The 17,892-nt window shown below is 35.4% G+C and overlaps 2 protein-coding genes across 2 annotated transcripts; both read right to left on the bottom strand.

Annotated features, from left to right (window-relative positions):
- Window positions 1-3,306: 3,306 nt before the first annotated feature.
- LOC149145690 (chaperone protein ClpB1-like) lies at window positions 3,307-4,704 on the bottom strand. The gene is made up of 2 exons (XM_089452534.1): window positions 4,500-4,704; window positions 3,307-3,501 (listed from the first exon to the last, which is right to left on the bottom strand). Exons 1-2 carry the CDS (start codon window positions 4,593-4,595, stop codon window positions 3,307-3,309), a joined length of 291 nt encoding a protein of 96 aa, XP_089308660.1. The 5' UTR covers window positions 4,596-4,704.
- Window positions 4,705-7,118: 2,414 nt separating this feature from the next.
- LOC149145689 (chaperone protein ClpB1-like) lies at window positions 7,119-8,748 on the bottom strand. The gene is made up of 5 exons (XM_089452533.1): window positions 8,732-8,748; window positions 8,404-8,562; window positions 7,969-8,248; window positions 7,669-7,866; window positions 7,119-7,142 (listed from the first exon to the last, which is right to left on the bottom strand). Exons 1-5 carry the CDS (start codon window positions 8,746-8,748, stop codon window positions 7,119-7,121), a joined length of 678 nt encoding a protein of 225 aa, XP_089308659.1.
- Between the last annotated feature and the right edge of the window lie 9,144 nt (window positions 8,749-17,892).

Raw genomic sequence — 17,892 nt, 5'->3', positions numbered from 1 at the left:
GGTGTGGACCCCAAACCCATGAACAGGTTGGTAGCCAACAAACAATTGCCAAGTGTCACTGGGAGGATAGCCAGGGGGTATAGTCACATGGCCAGGTTGATGAGGTGGTGCTTTTTGTTTCATTAGAACTTCAATGGTCACATCTGATGATATGAGAGCCGGATTGAGGTAAAGTTTTATGTCACCAAAATCGTCTCGATGAGACAAATGCAATGGTGATGTCAATTTAAGGTTTTAAGTAAATTGAAAAGATTGAAATTTTTAGACCTCATTTCATAACGACACCTTGGGTCGTGGGTCAACGTAGTAACCATGTCCTCTTAATCAATGTTATGGCGAGGATTATGAGGGGGTTGTTACATACATTATCCCTAACTGTCTGCTTGATCGTTTCCTTGTTGTTTGGATTGTCCCCTCTAGACAGTGACTATTGCTTGAAGAATCTTGTCAGGCAATGCCAAATGTGCCACCTACCTACAAATTTAAAAGTCATTTAAATGTTTGCTTTATTTGTTGCAGTGGATGGTCAACACACCATACCATGTGACAACTCACCCTTTGTCTTTGTAAATTTCCTGTGCCTGTTTTGTTCACTGCTGTAAGAAGCACAACTAATAAGACTAGCAATTGTCCCAAAAGGTACAAAGAGAGGCCGATAGGATTATTAAGTTAGAGTTGTTGAATTTCTCTAAAAGAGATATTGGTTGAAGCCTACAAGGAGCGAAGAGATTTGATACAATACAAATACAATGTAATTTTTTATAAAAGTTCAAGCCCAATGCAGTTCTGCCATGCAGACATACACTTAAATCGCTACTGGACTTATGATATTGACAAAGTTAAAGTGGTATACAAGAGAATGTATCAAGCTAAACCACAAGTTACACATCTTCAGACCTGAAAAAGTACATAACAATGGTCTGGCAAATCAATAGCGATATCATACATGCTTTTCCTTCCACATACATACAATTGCTCCAAAGGCAAGGACAAGAAAATTTTCAGTTCTAGTGAGCACCAATGGGTCATTAAAACGAGTGACCACAAGAAGAGACACAATTGTATTAATCGAAAGAAAATACAAAGTTGCTAATTAGAAATCTATTGTCAAACACTATTGTTATCATAAGTAGAGTTTGTTATCACATGCGTTTACAGTGGCCATTCAAGTTTCAATTTTATTAGATCAATTAGAACTTGTTTTGGTTCACAATCAATATTTTCTATTCAACTATATGTGTTTTATGTTTTGTAGATAACATAAAGAACAAAACAGTAAATCTCATCCTCTCATCAATAATCACTATTAAGTTGTTTACATATTTTACTCTTCAGTGAGCCAATGAAGTGTAATTAAGATGGCCATCATTCCCATGTCAGCGAATGGAGTGTAACCATAAACTCATCCGATAGAGATCAACCACAGAATAATGTCAAGTTTTTGTGTCGTGAGATATCAACTTAGTCTTCTTTATATATTTGTTTCTAAGGATTGTTTGGTCTAGTGCAGTTACAAATTCCATTGGATAGGTTAGACAATGCAACTAGATTAATACAGGCCTTTTTTGAAGCCTCCATCAAACATACACAATTGCATATGTTCCCTCTTCTACAAAAGGGTGCAGTTCAGAGTTCTCTATAGTTTTCCTTCTTGGTAGCCACTGGAAGAGAAGGAACTTTTGGTTATCTGCTTATGTGAACCATTTCTGAAAATTAATGATCTTTCTATGGATCATATTAATTCAAATTGTCTTATGTCAACTATAAAAATAAATCTCAGCCCAAGGGTCCATTATTGTCTTTGACTTTTCACAACATTGTGTCTAGTTGAAGCCATGGATTTCTTAACCGTCTCTCCTTGTGGATCTTCTCTTTGATTATGGCGTATTATCTCATTGAAACACTGGAATGTTGGATTGATACGAGCCTTTTATCGAAACCTACATTGAATAGGCACAATTTCATTGTCCTTCTCTCTACAAAAAGATAAAGGCGTTAAGAAATTATAGCCATCTGTTTCCTTTTTGATAACTACTAGAGGAGAAGGAACCTTTGCTGCTCTGCATAAGTGTAAGGTCATCTAAGTTTTTTAAAACTTAATGATCTTTCTATGGATCATGTTAATTCAAATTGTCTTATGTCAACGATTAAAAAAATCTGTCTATTGGTCCAGTTTGTATTGACATTGAATTTTCATAACATCATGTCTGATTGAAGCCATGATCTTCTAATTGCATCTCATTTGTGGATGATATCTTTGGTTTTGGGCTGTTATCTAATTCAAACACTCTGCAGTGCTAGATTGCTACATGCCATTAGGCTACATGCCTTTTCTGAAGCCTCTGAATCTCCATCAACCCGGCAGAAGTTCATTTGTCCTCCTTTATACTACATGCTACAGGTGGCAATGAATTTCACCCATTTGTAAAGTTTTCCTTTTGGTTACCACTGGAGGAGCCGGAACCGTTTGCTTCTCTGCTTACGTGTAGGTCCATCTATTTCTTTTTGAAACATGATCGTTATATGTATTTTCAGTGAGCTAGCTCAAGAGATGTGCAAATGATTAAATTAGTTACTGAGGGGCGCCGAAATGCCTTAAAAAGTGCTTATAGACTTTAACTATATTTATTAAGGATCCCAACTGGAATTTGCAAAGCAAAAGGTTTTGCCCCTAGGTTTGTTATTATCATGTTCTTGTTCTCTAAAAGTTTGCTCCAAGTAGATCAAGTGGGCAAGGGACTTTACATGGACTCCACTCAACTTCAGACACAGCTTCAGCCATTATGCAGAGTGATTGAAATTGAACACAGCTAAGTAGTGACATTGGCTCACAGTAATACACCACATATAAAATATTGAAGCTTTTACAGAAGCAAGCAGTAAGAAAAATTATGAAGCTCAGAGAAGTAGATTTAAAATCTGGACTACTGTTTGATACCAAATCATCATCAACTCCAAGCATTGCGAGTGATAGATGAAATTATTGAGGATGTATCTGGAGCAAACTCTGGGAGTTGGTGCTCAGGCACTGCATCAATGTATACTTTACTGTTCTCATCAATCTCCCCACTGATGAGCATCCAAGATAGCAGAGTGAGAACTTTACTTTTCAACCATCGTTGCAAGGGGCGAGCACCATAAACCTGCAAGTACCAGGTTACCACGTTATCCATTTAGAGGTTTTAAATGAGAATCCCCAACTAGTCTTGCATTTTGAAGCTTTTACAGAAGCAAGCAGTAAGAAAAATTATGAAGCTCAGAGAAGTAGATTTAAAATCTGGACTACTGTTTGATACCAAATCATCATCAACTCCAAGCATTGCGAGTGATAGATGAAATTATTGAGGATGTATCTGGAGCAAACTTTGGGAGTTGGTGCTCAGGCACTGCATCAATGTATACTTTACTGTTCTCATCAATCTCCCCACTGATGAGCATCCAAGATAGCAGAGTGAGAACTTTACTTTTCAACCATCGTTGCAAGGGGCGAGCACCATAAACCTGCAAGTACTAGGTTACCACGTTATCCATTTAGAGGTTTTAAATGAGAATCCCCAACTAGTCTTGCATTTTACTCACAAATTTTGACCTAAATTGCCCACAAACCACAAAGGCTAATAATGATCCTGCCTGCTTCACTAGTATTAACAAGTAAACAATGCATTAATTTATATTAATCAGCGAACACACCAAAAACATCTCTTTACTATATACTTTGAACTAAGTTCGCCGAGTACGCAGAGACAGGCAACACCCCATTTTTAAAGTTCAAGTGCGGGAGGAAAATGTTAAAATTTAAAGAACAGAACTAAAATTTATATCGATGGGATCCATACAGAAGGAAGAAAATCATGTGAAAATTAGAAAATCTGAAACTGAATGTGAAAATTGAAAATCTCAGAAAGCAACTCTGTAAACTGAAGAGTTCACAGCTCTTAAAGATCAACCGTTGGCCACCACAACCAACTGCCAGCAAAAATATCAGACTAAAATTACTCCCTAGACAGGTTCATGCAAAATATATGACAGACCATTGAAAATATGAGAAATTGAAATTGTAAACTGAAAAGTCCTGCGCTTTTAATATTCACTGTTGGCCACCACAACCAAAACTGTGCAAAACATCAAACTCCTAGAATAACTTTCCACACAGGTTTATATGACAGGGCATGGAAAATAGAAATCAGACCTTGAATAAAATCATTGTACATGAAGAACACCCAGCAAACATTATGAATGAAAAATACCAGGCATCATAATAGAACATATAAATCGCAATTCTAGATTGTTTCAAAGGGAGGTAAGTCCAATTTAGTCAGGGAACCCTCCCACAACATCTCCTACGATGTGGAGACATGTGTCCAAGGAGTGGGTCATGTCCCCTGCAATAGGGAAAGGGAGGACTTGTGAAGGAGATGCAGTGTCAAGTTTATTAGGGTAGGGGGCACATCCCCTGGCAAGTTAGACTGAATAAAACAAGAAACAAAGTGATTACTTACAGGATCATAGGCTTCGTGAACAACAAGATCCAAAGCAACATCTGTAAACCCTAAAGCAACACCTCTCTCTGCAAGACGAATTGCTACATCTTTCATCTGTAGTCTAGCAACTTTCTTGAGCTCATCATGAGAAAGAGGATCAAATACAACTATCTCATCAAGTCTATTCAATAACTCTGGCCTGAAATGTCTTCTAACCTGCAACAATATTCAAAGGCATGTCAAAGCACCGCCGCCAACTTCGTGATAAAATTATATGAAAAAGATGCATACACAGAGTCTAGGAATGCGTGTGCATACTTCTTGCATGACATTCTCTCTTGTGGTTTTTACTGTTGTGTGGACAGATAATGCAGCAAGCAAGTGCTGCTCTGCTCCAAGGTTGGATGTCATGATAATGACTCTGTTTGAGAAACTAACAGTGCGACCTTGGCCATCCGTAAGTCTACCATCATCAAGCATTTGAAGCAAAGTGTTGAGGACTGAAGCCATAATGAAGAAAGACAAAGATCTCGACAGACAAGGGCATCAAAGATCTAGGCTAGAGAACTGCGATTTCTGCTGCCATGTATATGGAAGCAATGCTGTTGCTATTTTTATGTGGGTTTCTTGCACTTGCACTGCTGGTTAAACCGAGGTGGGTCCATTCTGCATTTGACCACGCATCATCTCTCCTGGGCTCCTTCAATACTTGATTTGCAGGCCAAATTTTTCAAGTGATTGACAAGAGAAATGTGGCATGGTCCTCCTCTGCCCTGCTTCATGAATTGAACAACGTGCATTTTAAGGTTAAAGAGATTGTGCAGGATGTTGGTTGATCAGCTCTGATTGGGAGATGGACGAATACTAAGATATTATGAGGCCTTCTAGAAAGGGATGTTTCCACTTAAAATTCAGATTAAGGAGCTTCATGAGATATTTGTTTCGAGATGAGTAGCTGTCCTAGGTGTTTTTAGCCATGCTAGGAATTAGACAGTTTATGTTATGTTCTGGATTTAGGGAGAACTGAGAGGGAAATTTAGTTCGAGAATTTGGGGTTTGAAATTTTCATTAGGGCTTTCATTCTTGTTGAACTGTACAATAGGAGGCTTTATTCTTAGTGTGTCTGAATTTGGGCTCCTTCATAACCTCCTCCATGGAGAATTTCATGCTTTTATATATCGTGTTTCCACAAAGCTCGAATATAGGAACTGGTTAATGCCGGTGTCTGCGCAACATAGGGCACATAATATTCTATATTGAAATGGTTTGGACTGGGAAGTGTATAAATGGGGTTCAAATATCAAAAGATGGAGGTGTCATAATATATTCTTCTTGGATGAGAAGCTGAAGTGTTGAAGCTCAAGAACGTAGATTCTGACATTCATTATCAAATTACCAGGCCTCTTTGAGGGATAACTTTAATATGTTTAAGAGGAAATGAGCCTTCGATTTTTGTTTTAGTGATTACTTTTGGCCTAATGAAGTCAATTACTGCTATACTCTTCTATGCGCATAACCAGAAGCGAGTGGAACAAACTGTTTATGCATCCTTGCGCTTGCTATAGCTCCCATCAAATAAATTGTTGTAATTCATGTACTATTACAATATTGTAATTTCATGGTACACTGAGAGTCAGTCTAAAAGGAAAAGTTGTATGCTATCACCATCTGAATAATTTTATCCAATTTCGCTGAATTAAGCTCTTAATTTATATTGTAAACGTTTTTCTTGGATGTGTTGCAGGTTTTTTCTCATGTGACTATTCAACTGTTATTTGAGAGCGTTTATCTTTACTAAGGCAAGGTCTTCCTGGCTCCTGGTATCTAAAGCCAAGAAAGCACTACAGGTCACTCTGTCAAATTGTGCTATTAAGCGGTATTATGAAGTTATTTAATTAATGATATGTAATGTTGTGATCCAACTAAAATATGACATAACCTGAGGCAAACATGGGTTGTTATGACCTATGTATCAAAGTTTTTTAATTAATGATATGTAATATTGTGATCCAACTAAAATATGACATATGACATAACCTGAGGCAAACATCACTTGTAATGACCTATGTACAAAGGAAAGGTCATTTTATTGATATCATTTTAGTGCTTTAATTTTAGGATTGCACCTAAATGGGTTATTTTGAGATAAGGCAACATTGCTTCCATTGTTTTGAAATATGCTAACATCAACGCTCTCTCTATGTACATGCTATATGCTAACATCAACACTCTCTCTATGTACATGCTGGTAAATTTGAAACAGATTATTTGAATTGTATGAAAAATATAATTATTACAAGCAAGATTGTTCACAAAACTGTCATTACAATTTATTCGTCATGGCACAACTCTTTATCTTATTATGTTAGTGATTGCAACAACTTGGGCATTTTGACATGATCGTTACCTTCTGTTTCAATATATTAAGATAGTTGTATCAATATATTTGACATGTTCTTTATCTTTTCTTTCAATATATTCAGATAGTGTTGTAAGACTTTTAACTTTATTTTTATTGGGAGTGTATTTTGGCTCCATGCCAAGGACTAATTCCATCATATTGACGTGTGGAAATTGAGAAAATTGAAAATCTTAGAAAGCAACACTGTAAACTGAAGAGTTCACAGCTCTTAAAGATCAACCGTTGGCCACCACAACCAACTGCCAGCAAAAATATCAGACTAAAATTACTCCCTAGACATGTTCATGCAAAATATATGACAGACCATTGAAAATCTGAGAAAATGAAATTGTAAACTGAAAAGTCCTCCGTTTTAATATTCACTGTTGGCCACCACAACCAAAACTCTGCAAAACATCAAACTCCTAGAATAACTTTCCACACAGGTTTATATGACAGGGCATGGAAAATAGAAATCAGACCTTGAATAAAATCATTGTACATGAAGAACACCGAGCAAACATTATGAATGAAAAATACCAGGCATCAGAATAGGACATATAAATCGCAATTCTAGATTGTTTCAAAGGGAGGTAAGTCCAATTTAGTCAGGGAACCCTCCCACAACATCTCCTACGATGTGGAGACATGTGTCCAAGGAGTGGGTCATGTCCCCTGCAATAGGGAAAGGGAGGACTCGTGAAGGATACGCAGTGTTATTAGGGTAGGGGGCACATCCCCTGGCAAGTTAGACTGAATAAAACAAGAAACAAAGTGATTACTTACAGGATCATAGGCTTTGTGAACAACAAGATCCAGAGCGACATTTGTAAACCCTAAAGCAACACACCTCTCTGCAAGACGAACTGCTACATCTTTCATCTGTAGTCTAGCAACTTTCTTGAGCTCATCATGAGAAAGAGGATCAAATACAACTATCTCATCAAGTCTATTCAATAACTCTGGCCTGAAATGTCTTCTAACCTGCAACAATATTCAAAGGCATGTCAAAGCACCGCAGCCAACTTCGTGATAAAATTATATGAAAAAGATGCATACACAGAGTCCAGGAATGCGTGTGCATACTTCTTGCATGACATTCTCTCTTGCGGTTTTTACTGTTGTGTGGCCAGACAATGCAGCAAGCAAGTGCTCTGCTCCAAGGTTGGATGTCATGATAATGACTCTGTTTGAGAAACTAACAGTGCGACCTTGGCCATCCGTAAGTCTACCATCATCAAGCATTTGAAGCAAAGTGTTGAGGACTGAAGTGTGTGCTTTCTCAACTTCATCAAAAAGAACAACACTATAGGGTCTTCTCCTTACTGCTTCTGTCAGTTGCCCCCCTTCTTCATAACCCACATAACTGCCATTACAACATCAAATCATTTTAGTACATTACAACAACAAATCGAGCAAAAATATAAATACAACTATACAAAAAAGGGCGTCTTGCTGTCAACCAATTGAGTGTCTGGCTATCAACTAATCTCAATTAGAAACATCTAACTGTTCACATACCCAGGAGGAGCACCTATGAGCCTTGCAACTGAATGTTGCTCCATATATTCAGACATATCAATACGGACCAGCTGATTTTCATCATCAAACAATTGAGCTGCAAGAGCCTTTGCAAGTTCCGTTTTGCCAACTCCAGTAGGCCCCAAGAATAGAAAAAACCTAATAAATTCAATATGAGAGATGACTCACCGGTAGCCACTGATTCCGTAAGATGAAGGTTGACTAAATACAAGCCAATTTCAGATTACCTTTAAGTAACGAAACATGCGAATAACTTATACAGTTAAAAAACACATCAATGTAGATGATATCAATGGCCACAACAAACATCATATTTATTACCATTCTTGTTAAGTTAACTGCTTCAAAATGGAGGTGGTGAAATTTGTGCACAGCTTATACGATTAGCATCCAAGTGCCCATCTGCAAGTGTTTTTCACTGTCAAATTAATGCATATGACATACAACAGCGTACATAAACATCTCCCAATGTAAGGTCCATCCTCAAGTCTATAAATTCAGCTGATCTTTACTTGGAAAGCCAGAGATTTTATCTGTATGGTAAGGTTGCAATTGCTATTTGACAGTTCTTTAAACTTCTCACTTACAGATTAATGTAAATGGCAACAACATCGATAATAAACATATTTCAATGTTATTACCCAAGGATCATAGGCTTCGTGAACAACAAGATCCATAGCGGCATCTGTAAACCCTAAAGCAACACCTCTCTCTGCAGGACGAATTGCTACATCTTTCATCTGTAGTCTAGCAACTTTCTTGAGCTCATCAAGTCTATTCAATAACTCTGGCCTGAAATGTCTTCTAACCTACAACAATATTCAAAGGCATGTGAAAGCACCACAACCAACTTCGTGATAAAATTATATGAAAAAGATGCATACACAGAGTCCAGGAATGCGTGTGCATACTTCTTGCATGACATTCTCTCTTGCGGTTTTTACTGTTGTGTGGCATGACATTCTCTCTTGCGGTTTTTACTGTTGTGTGGCCAGACAATGCAGCAAGCAAGTGCTCTGCTCCAAGGTTGGATGTCATGAGAATGACTCTGTTTGAGAAACTAACAGTGCGACCTTGGGCATCCGTAAGTCTACCATCATCAAGCATTTGAAGCAAAGTGTAGAAAAGGCGTCTTGCTGTCAACCAATTGAGTGTCTGGCTATTAACTATACTCAATTAGAAACATCTAGCTATTCACATACCCAGGAGTAGCACCTATGAGCCTTGCAACTGAATGTTGCTCCAGATATTCAGACATATCAATTCGGACCAGCTGATTTTCATCATCAAACAATTGAGCTGCAAGAGCCTTTGCAAGTTCTGTTTTGCCAACTCCAGTAGGCCCCAAGAATAGGAAAGATCCAGTCGGCTGTTGAGGTCTTTCAAGTCCAGCCCACGATCTTAACACAGCTTCCGCAACCGCTTGAACCGCCTCATCTTGTCCAACAACGTTCACCGCACCACACGCAGGTTGTTGGGCAGAGGTTCCACAATCCACCGCACCACACGCAGGTTGTTGGGCAGAGGTTCCACAATCCACGGATTAACAGCGCATACAGGGGCATTAACAAATGCGAAACTGCAAGATGAAAAAAAAAATGCCAGGTGTCAACCTTAGAATGAAAGGGACGACGAAAGTCTCTTTCAAAGGAAGGCCTATCGGCCTAAATATACAAATTGTCCTTTTTTGCCCAGCGATCAGTGTTTATGTACCAACTCAAAGGTTTATGCTATATGGAATACGTGTCCCATTACTCAACCCAATTTTTTTTTTTTTTTTTTGTAAAAATATTTACATTCAATACATGAGTGCAAAATAGTTGGGTGTGCCACAATGCCCTATCAAAAGTAAGCCACTAATATCAAAATAAGGAGATAATATATTTAGCTAATACCAACTATATTCTATATAGGATACAGAATATCCTCTTTACATAAGTTTCTTCTACTTTTGATAGATTTTTTTAGCTATATAGGTTAGTCAATTTCGAAAACAAAACTCTTTAAATTTATATGTATAACATTTTATATACTTGGTCAAAGAGTTAGTTACATAAAATAGTAAGTTTCTTCTCCTTTTGATAGATTTTTTTAGCTATGTTATATAGGTTAGTCAATTTCAAAAACAAAACTCTTTAAATTTATAAGTTAACCTTTTATATACTTAGTCAAATAGTAAGTTACGTAAAATAGTTTTGTATCTATACATTTTTGTGAATATTGAACTTTGACCTATGTAAATAACTTTTTTCTATACAAAATAGGTCACGGAAAGACCAAAAAAAAATTAAAAATAAATAAATAAATTTAACATTGTTATCGAAACCTAACTTTAATTAGGTTTTATGTGGTTACGTCAGCGCTGCGATGGTTTGTTTCCTAATGAGCCCTACTTTATACTTTTAACCAACCTTGTTTCCCAATAACTTTATACTTTGTTTCTTACCAAACCCTAACTCAATCCTTTTGATATTCTTATCAAACCCTATACTTTTAACATTCTTAGCAAACCCTAACTTAATTAGGTTCTTTTATATATATACACATGACAGTGCTTGTGCTTTCACGACGTGGTAGTGTTGGAGATGGAGGAAGAGAGTAAGCATTGGGTTTATGAACCACGCTGTTTATGTGTGTATTTCCTCTATTTTTCAGATGTCAGTTCGAAATGGCGTGAAGATGGGCTCGACGTCCTCTAACCCAAATCAGGATTAGCTCTTCAAGAAGATGATTGATGTACTTCTTTTATTTGGTACTCTTGTCTTATTTATGGTAAGACACCGCTTGTGGATCCGGACGGGAGGAAGCGAACGTGTTATTGTCGTCGGGACCTCGGTGGTTTATGATCGCTTTGGCTGTTCAAAACCTCCGGGTTGAGGACAACAAGAATACCTTCGCCTTTGGTTACGCGGATTTGGGAAAACTCGGCTCTCAAACACAAGAACCTATTGCAACAGCCTCTGTTAATCTGGTATTTTCTAACCCCATATTTCCTTAATAGCTCTAGATCCTTGTCAATCCAGATCCGTTAAAAAATGATCGATACTAGCATGGAGCCTTATTATCCCAGATCTATTGTGTACTAAGAGGTGTCTATTTTTCTTGGCACTCCTTGCAGTTTGCTTTGTTTGATCTTTCCAAAGCTTAAAAAAAAGTAAAAGTTTAACACAGGCATATCTAAAGTTGGGAATAAACTAGGTCAGCATGTAAGTCCAAAGGCCATGTGGATCTCATGCTAAACTGGTTGTTTTAATAGTTTATTTACTTTCTAATGTATTCTGGAGCTGTGCAAAACTAACCCTTCTTTATGCAGAAGTTATTCCTCAGTGTTTTAGTTAAAAATCTATTTCCAAATGTGAAAGTTTTGTAGTGAGTGTAGAAAAAAGGCATTGAGCAATTGGATCTGAACACAGTTACAGCTGGTTAGAGTGGAAAACTAAAAGTTTTTGGAAATACAATAAATTTGCCGCACAACACGGCAGTGAGGCCAAGGTTGTGGGTATTGTGTGTTTTGGTGGGGACCCGGGATAACCCATAAAAGAATTTTTCAACTGCAAGAGATCAGATTACTATCAATGTGATTTTTGTGTTTAACCTAAGAGAATATGCAGCTAAGAACATTTTAATATTTCTAAATGCAAGTTTGACAAGGATTTGACTGGAATGCATCGTTCAATGTATAGCCTTGATGAAGGCATGTCGATGTTCAGAGGTCATTAGATCAGGCCTTAGGAGGTTTAGAAGATGTGGATCATGCTGAGCTGCATTTCACATTAACTTCACCGTGAAGAATATAGAATATTTTTGTTGGGAGTCACAATTGCCATTACATTAAACACCAAAACATGTGAGTGTTAGTTAATGATCGCATTGCCAGAGATAAAGATCCATTTTGATTATGCCTTATATGTGGATGGGAAGAGATAAAGATCCATTTTGATTATGCCTTATATGTGGGCGGGAAGTGTTATGTCTTTTGCAGCGATTGGTTGTTCCAGTAGCCCAAATCATTTATTATTTAAAATAGCACTTCAAGTACTCGGAGATACTGGGGACAACCCATCATTGGCATGTAAATACAATAGCGCTTAAGTATTCGGGGATACTCGTATGTAAAACATCTAGTGCCTTCTTTAAATCACTACAGAAAGAGTCTGGCGGAAGGCGTGCAACCAAAAAAACTCTTCAGAATGTTCGTTATTGATACGAGTTAGCTCATAGATGGAAAGTTCTGATTCCTGAGATATTAAGTATATTCTTATTGAAAGATTTAATTAAAATCAAGCTACCAGAAACGGGGAGGGTTGGCTTATCAAATGTCTAACAATTTCCCTTTAATGTTGGCTTATCTAATGTTTAACAATCTCCCCACATTGGAGTCGGGCTTGTATCAAACTTACGCTATGATACCACTTGTTGAGAATCACGAATACAGTTACACCAAAACCTGCAAAACCTGCAGGGTTTAGTCAATGATCATCTCGCCAGAGATAAAGATCCACCAGAAGCAGTTAATTCATTTCGCTGAAATACAAACTCAGCATTGATTTATTCAATGTCCAACAATCTTTGTTTCTAGTAGCTTGATTTTAATTAAAACTTTCAATAAGAATGTACTTACTATCTCAGGAATCAGAACTTTCCATTTATGAGCTAACTCGTATCAATAACGAACATTCTGAAGAGTTTTTTTGGTTGCACGCCTTCCGACAGACTCTTTCTGTAGTGATTTGAAGAAGGCACTAGATGTTTTACATACGAGTGATGGTTTGTCCCCAGTATCCCCGAGTACTTGAGCGCTATTGTATTTACATGCCAATGATGGGTTGTCCCCAGTATCTCCGAGTACTTGAAGTGCTATTTTAAATAATAAATGATTTGGGCTACTGGAACAACCAATCGCTGCAAAAGACATAACACTTCCCACCCACATATAAGGCATAATCAAAATTATTTATGACAGTGTTTATGAAGAGCGGAAAAATTGTGTAATGTTTATTGTGAACATGGGTGAGGTATAGCGACAGTCATGGATGCACTTGGTGGGGATCTATATTCAAGCCCATGAAATACATATTTAGATGATATTGCTCAGAAATGTAATCTGAAAAATAAAGGGGAAAAATATATATTCTTCACTCTCTCTGACTTCCCTCTCTTCCTCGATGGGATGGATGTTTAGGGGCATGTTGCTTGCGAAGACTAGTATCTAGCCGGGAGAAGGGGTACATGAAAAGGCATCCATGTGATGAGAATTTTGACAATAGCTTTTTGCCCTCTGTTATTTTGCTGGTATGCTTCAGCCTTAAGCTGTATGTCTTTTTTCACTATTTCATTTTGTTTCATAGTTTGGACAGATTGTACAGTACGGCTAGTCAATTGTAATGTAGGTCAGAAACCTATTATTAAAATAGTTTATGTAAAACATGTAGACATGCTCTTTTCTATTACTCGATGGCCGTAAATAGGGGGATATGATAAAATATGCCCTCCAGTCTTTTGAGATTATTATGTTGGGAACTTTATGGCAATTTGAAATCTCAATTGTGTTTTTTCGATAATATAATTTTGCAGCTTCTATTTCCTCAAAAAGATAGGATTAGTATGGATGTAATTTTTCAGACGTGCCTGTTTCTGCATAGGAGAAGACAAGGATAAGGTCATCATGATATTTGATGGATTTCAAAGCAAGTGTCTTAGGGAGGTCAAGACTAAAAGCGCTGTAGGATTGCATAAGAGTCTGGTCAAAGTTTTGGAAAAAAAAACCTTGGTGGTGTATGTGGCCCAAACTGACAACTTTTGTATACGTATTCCACCATTCATTTTAATTTATTCAGATTTGTCTTTCAGGTCATATTTTGTTTGTGACCGTTTTTAAATGATAATTTAGGTGCATGGAGTTAGATGGTTAATAGTTCATGGCTCTCCTGATAAAGCCTCTTACTGAGGTCATAGACTAGAAGTGATTGCATAAGAGGCTGGGCAAAGTTTTGGAAGAAAAACCTTCGCCTATGTGGCCCAAACTGACAACTTTTGTATCCACCATTCATTTGTAAATGTGTTCTCTAATTTATTGAGATTTGTGTCGTTCAGGCCTACTTTGTTTGTGACCGTTTTTAAATGATAATTTAGGTGCATGGAGTTAGATGGTTAGATAGGTCATGGCTCTCCTGATAAAGTTGTATTTTACATAAATCCTTCAAGGATACTTGAAGTTTTAGGCTGGAGAAACATATTGCAAAGTGAAAATGAGATTTAAGTTTTCAATTTTTATTTTTATTTTTTATTAATTAAGAACTTATATTCCCCAATAATTTGTATTTTTTTTTTTATAACTCAAAAGGCAGGTATATAGTCGTATATAATATTTAATATTTAAAATATATTGCAGGGGCCTCTCAGAATTAGGAATTTGTAAATAATCATATAATATGTAGCATTTAAAAATGTACTGCAGTCATTTTACTGTTGAGGGAACAGGTGATTGGTATGTCTTTTTGACATGGCAAGTTTAATTTTTATATTGTTAAAAGAAGTCTTTAATTTTTTTTTGAGAAACTTTAGACTAGTATTTGTATCAGATGTTGCAAAGGAAAACCCGAAAGCATAAATTGAGAAACAATTTTCACATGTAAATTGTCATTTAAAATAAAAACTAATAAAGAAATTTGCATATAAAAGTGGAAAATAAAGCTAAATTATTTACATTACTAGATAGTATAATTTAAAATAAGAATTAATAAATTGTAACAAATTCTATAGGATAAAGCTAAATTATTTACCTGATTTGAAGTTTATAGATATTATAATTTAAAATAAGGATTAATAAATTGTTACAAATTTTATTTATAGATAAAGAATCTTTATAATAACATGATAATAAATATTTTGTTCATCATTATAACTTGATGCTTATATGTATTTACAAGTTATGCTAATTTATAATTTCAAATTAGCCATTCAATTTATATGACAATGCTAGTTTGTAATTCAAAATAAAACCAAATTTTGATGTCGTGAATTTATATGTCAAAATTAATATAAAATACTAATCAAGAAATAATGTGGGAAGTATATACAAAGTAAAGGATAAGATTTATTTCCAAAATATTTTTATTCTTTTCTTTTAATTAAATATTTTTTATTTAAAAAAGTGAGTTATGGATTTTTTTTGGGCTTCTCATATTGATAAGTCATACTATTGGTCTATAGTATTGTAACAAAACCTATTTATAGATTAAGAATTTCCATGATAAAGTGAGAATAAATATTTTGATGACCATTGTAACTTGATGTGGTAAGTATATACAAAGTAAAGGATGAGATTTATTTCCAAAGTATTTTTTTAATTAAATATTTTTTATATAAATAAGTGAGTTATGATTTTTTTTGGTATTGAAAAGTCATACTATTGGCTTATAGTATTGTATTGGCCTATAGTTTCTAATTAGCCATTTAATTTTGACTACAATGCTAATTTATAATTCAAAATAAAACCAATTAAATTTTGATGTATATATTCAAACTAATATAAAATAATAATCAAAAAATAATATTAGCTAACATAATTTTTTGTAATACTGTTAAAACATTATATGTTCATATTGTTCGCCCCAAAAAATTTGAACACGAAATCTAGGCTACCAAACTCCTTGATGACCAATCAAAATGCCTTGACCTCACACAAGCAAATTTAGTTCAAATAGGCTCATTTATTAGAAAAATGTACTCCACATTTTGCTTCAACTAAAATTTTATTTCACTTTATTGGACATGCGTTCAAATTCCCTTTGTCCATCAAATGAAAATTTAATGATGTTTTTACATTTTACATGCCCTTCACTTTATGTTTTACACCAGTAAACCACCTTTCATACTAATAAATTAAACTAGTAGATGTTTGTTCATAAAGTTTCAATGTAGAATAATATAGTTTTTACATGGATATGCTAGTAAGCCATGTACAACATTTGGATTGTGAGCATGGTCACCCCCAATGCGATTATAATACTAATCATCTTATACTCTATGATGTTGAAAATATAGTGGAATTATGGTAATTTATAAAAGTAACAGCTACAGCATTTATTCATGCTTAACACAACATTCTTCAAATCAAATTACCAAAATTGTGCTTATAAGTGCAAACTTCACCCTTCACTTTCTGTTTTACACCAAAACCACCTTTCGTACTAATGAACTAAACTAGTAGCATTAGATCTTTTTTTGCATTTAACTCTTCTATGTAATAATCAATAAATAATTCTATGTTTGTTCATAAAGCTTCAGGGTAGAATAATATAGTTTTCAGATAGATGCTAGTGAGCCAGTGTACAACATCTGTAGCGTGAGCATGGTCATCAAAGCCCCCAATGTGAGTATAATACTAATAATCTTACACTATGATGTTGAAAATATAGTGGAATTATGGCAATTTACTAAAAGCAACAACTACAAGCTTTTATTCATGCTTAACACAACATTCTTTAAATCAAATTACCAAAATTGTGCTTATAATTGCAAACTTTGCTCTTCACTTTACGTTTTACGTCAATAAAACACCTTTCATACTAATAAACTAAACTAGTAGCATTTGATTTTCTTGCATTTAACTCTCCTATGTAATAATCAAGATATAATTCTATGTTTGTTCATAAAGCTTTAGTGTAAAATAATATAGTTTTCACATAGACGCTAGTGAGCTATTGTACAAGCATGATCAAAGCCCCCAATGTGAGTATAATACTAATCGTCTTACACTCTATGATGCTGAAAATATAGTGGAATTATGACAATTTACTAAAAGTAATAGCTACCAGCGTTCATTCATGTTTAACACAACATTCTTTAAATCAAATTACCAAAATTGTGCTTATAATTGCAAACTTCTAGACTTCACATAGATATATCCATCTCCTTACACTATGATGCTGAAAATATAGTGGAATTATGACAATTTACTAAAAGTAATAGCTACCAGTGTTCATTCATGCTTAACACAACATTCTTTAAATCAAATTACCAAAATTGTGCTTATAATTGCAAACTTCCAAACTTTAGATAGATATATCCATCTCTAACAAAAACAAATGGCCGAAATATCAACAGGTGATCCCCAATTTAGACAATTTTCACAGTGTGGGCTTTTAGTTGACCATTCAATTATAAATTTTCACCATTAAAGCAAGAGGATTGAAAAGTTACAAATCGTTATCGTAAGTTTATCTTTGGGTTGACAATTCAATCATTCCAGGTGATCACCAATTTAGACAATTTTCACAGTGTGGGCTTTTAGTTGACCATTCAATTATAAATTTTCACCATTAAAGCAAGAGGATTGAAAAGTTACAAATCGTTATCGTAAGTTTATCTTTGGGTTGACAATTCAATCATTCCAAACGTTGCTAGAACATTAATTTAGGTTTTTTCTTTACACAGATCAAGATTAGAGTTCAATTCATAAACGAC

Source organism: Pinus tabuliformis, chromosome X (genome assembly GCF_031772625.1).
Source record: "Pinus tabuliformis cultivar Carrire ecotype Pingquan chromosome X, CPIR1, whole genome shotgun sequence".
In the NCBI taxonomy this organism is placed as follows: domain Eukaryota; kingdom Viridiplantae; phylum Streptophyta; class Pinopsida; order Pinales; family Pinaceae; genus Pinus; species Pinus tabuliformis.
The sequence above is the reverse complement of the archived record's forward strand: the minus strand, read 5'-3'. Positions and strand labels throughout refer to the sequence as shown.

Excerpts from the sequence above, each read along its gene's own strand:
- LOC149145690 (XM_089452534.1), bottom strand. The coding sequence starts at position 4,595 with ATGAAAGATGTAGCAATTCGTCTTGCAGAGAGAGGTGTTGCTTTAGGG. Across the intron at positions 3,502-4,499 it reads TTCACGAAGCCTATGATCCT|GTTTATGGTGCTCGCCCCTT; the intron begins GTAAGTAATCAC and ends TAGTACTTGCAG.
- LOC149145689 (XM_089452533.1), bottom strand. Across the intron at positions 7,867-7,968 it reads GAGAGAATGTCATGCAAGAA|GTTAGAAGACATTTCAGGCC; the intron begins GTATGCACACGC and ends ATATTGTTGCAG. Across the intron at positions 7,143-7,668 it reads TTCACAAAGCCTATGATCCT|TTGGTTGTGGTGGCCAACGG; the intron begins GTAAGTAATCAC and ends TTTTGCTGGCAG.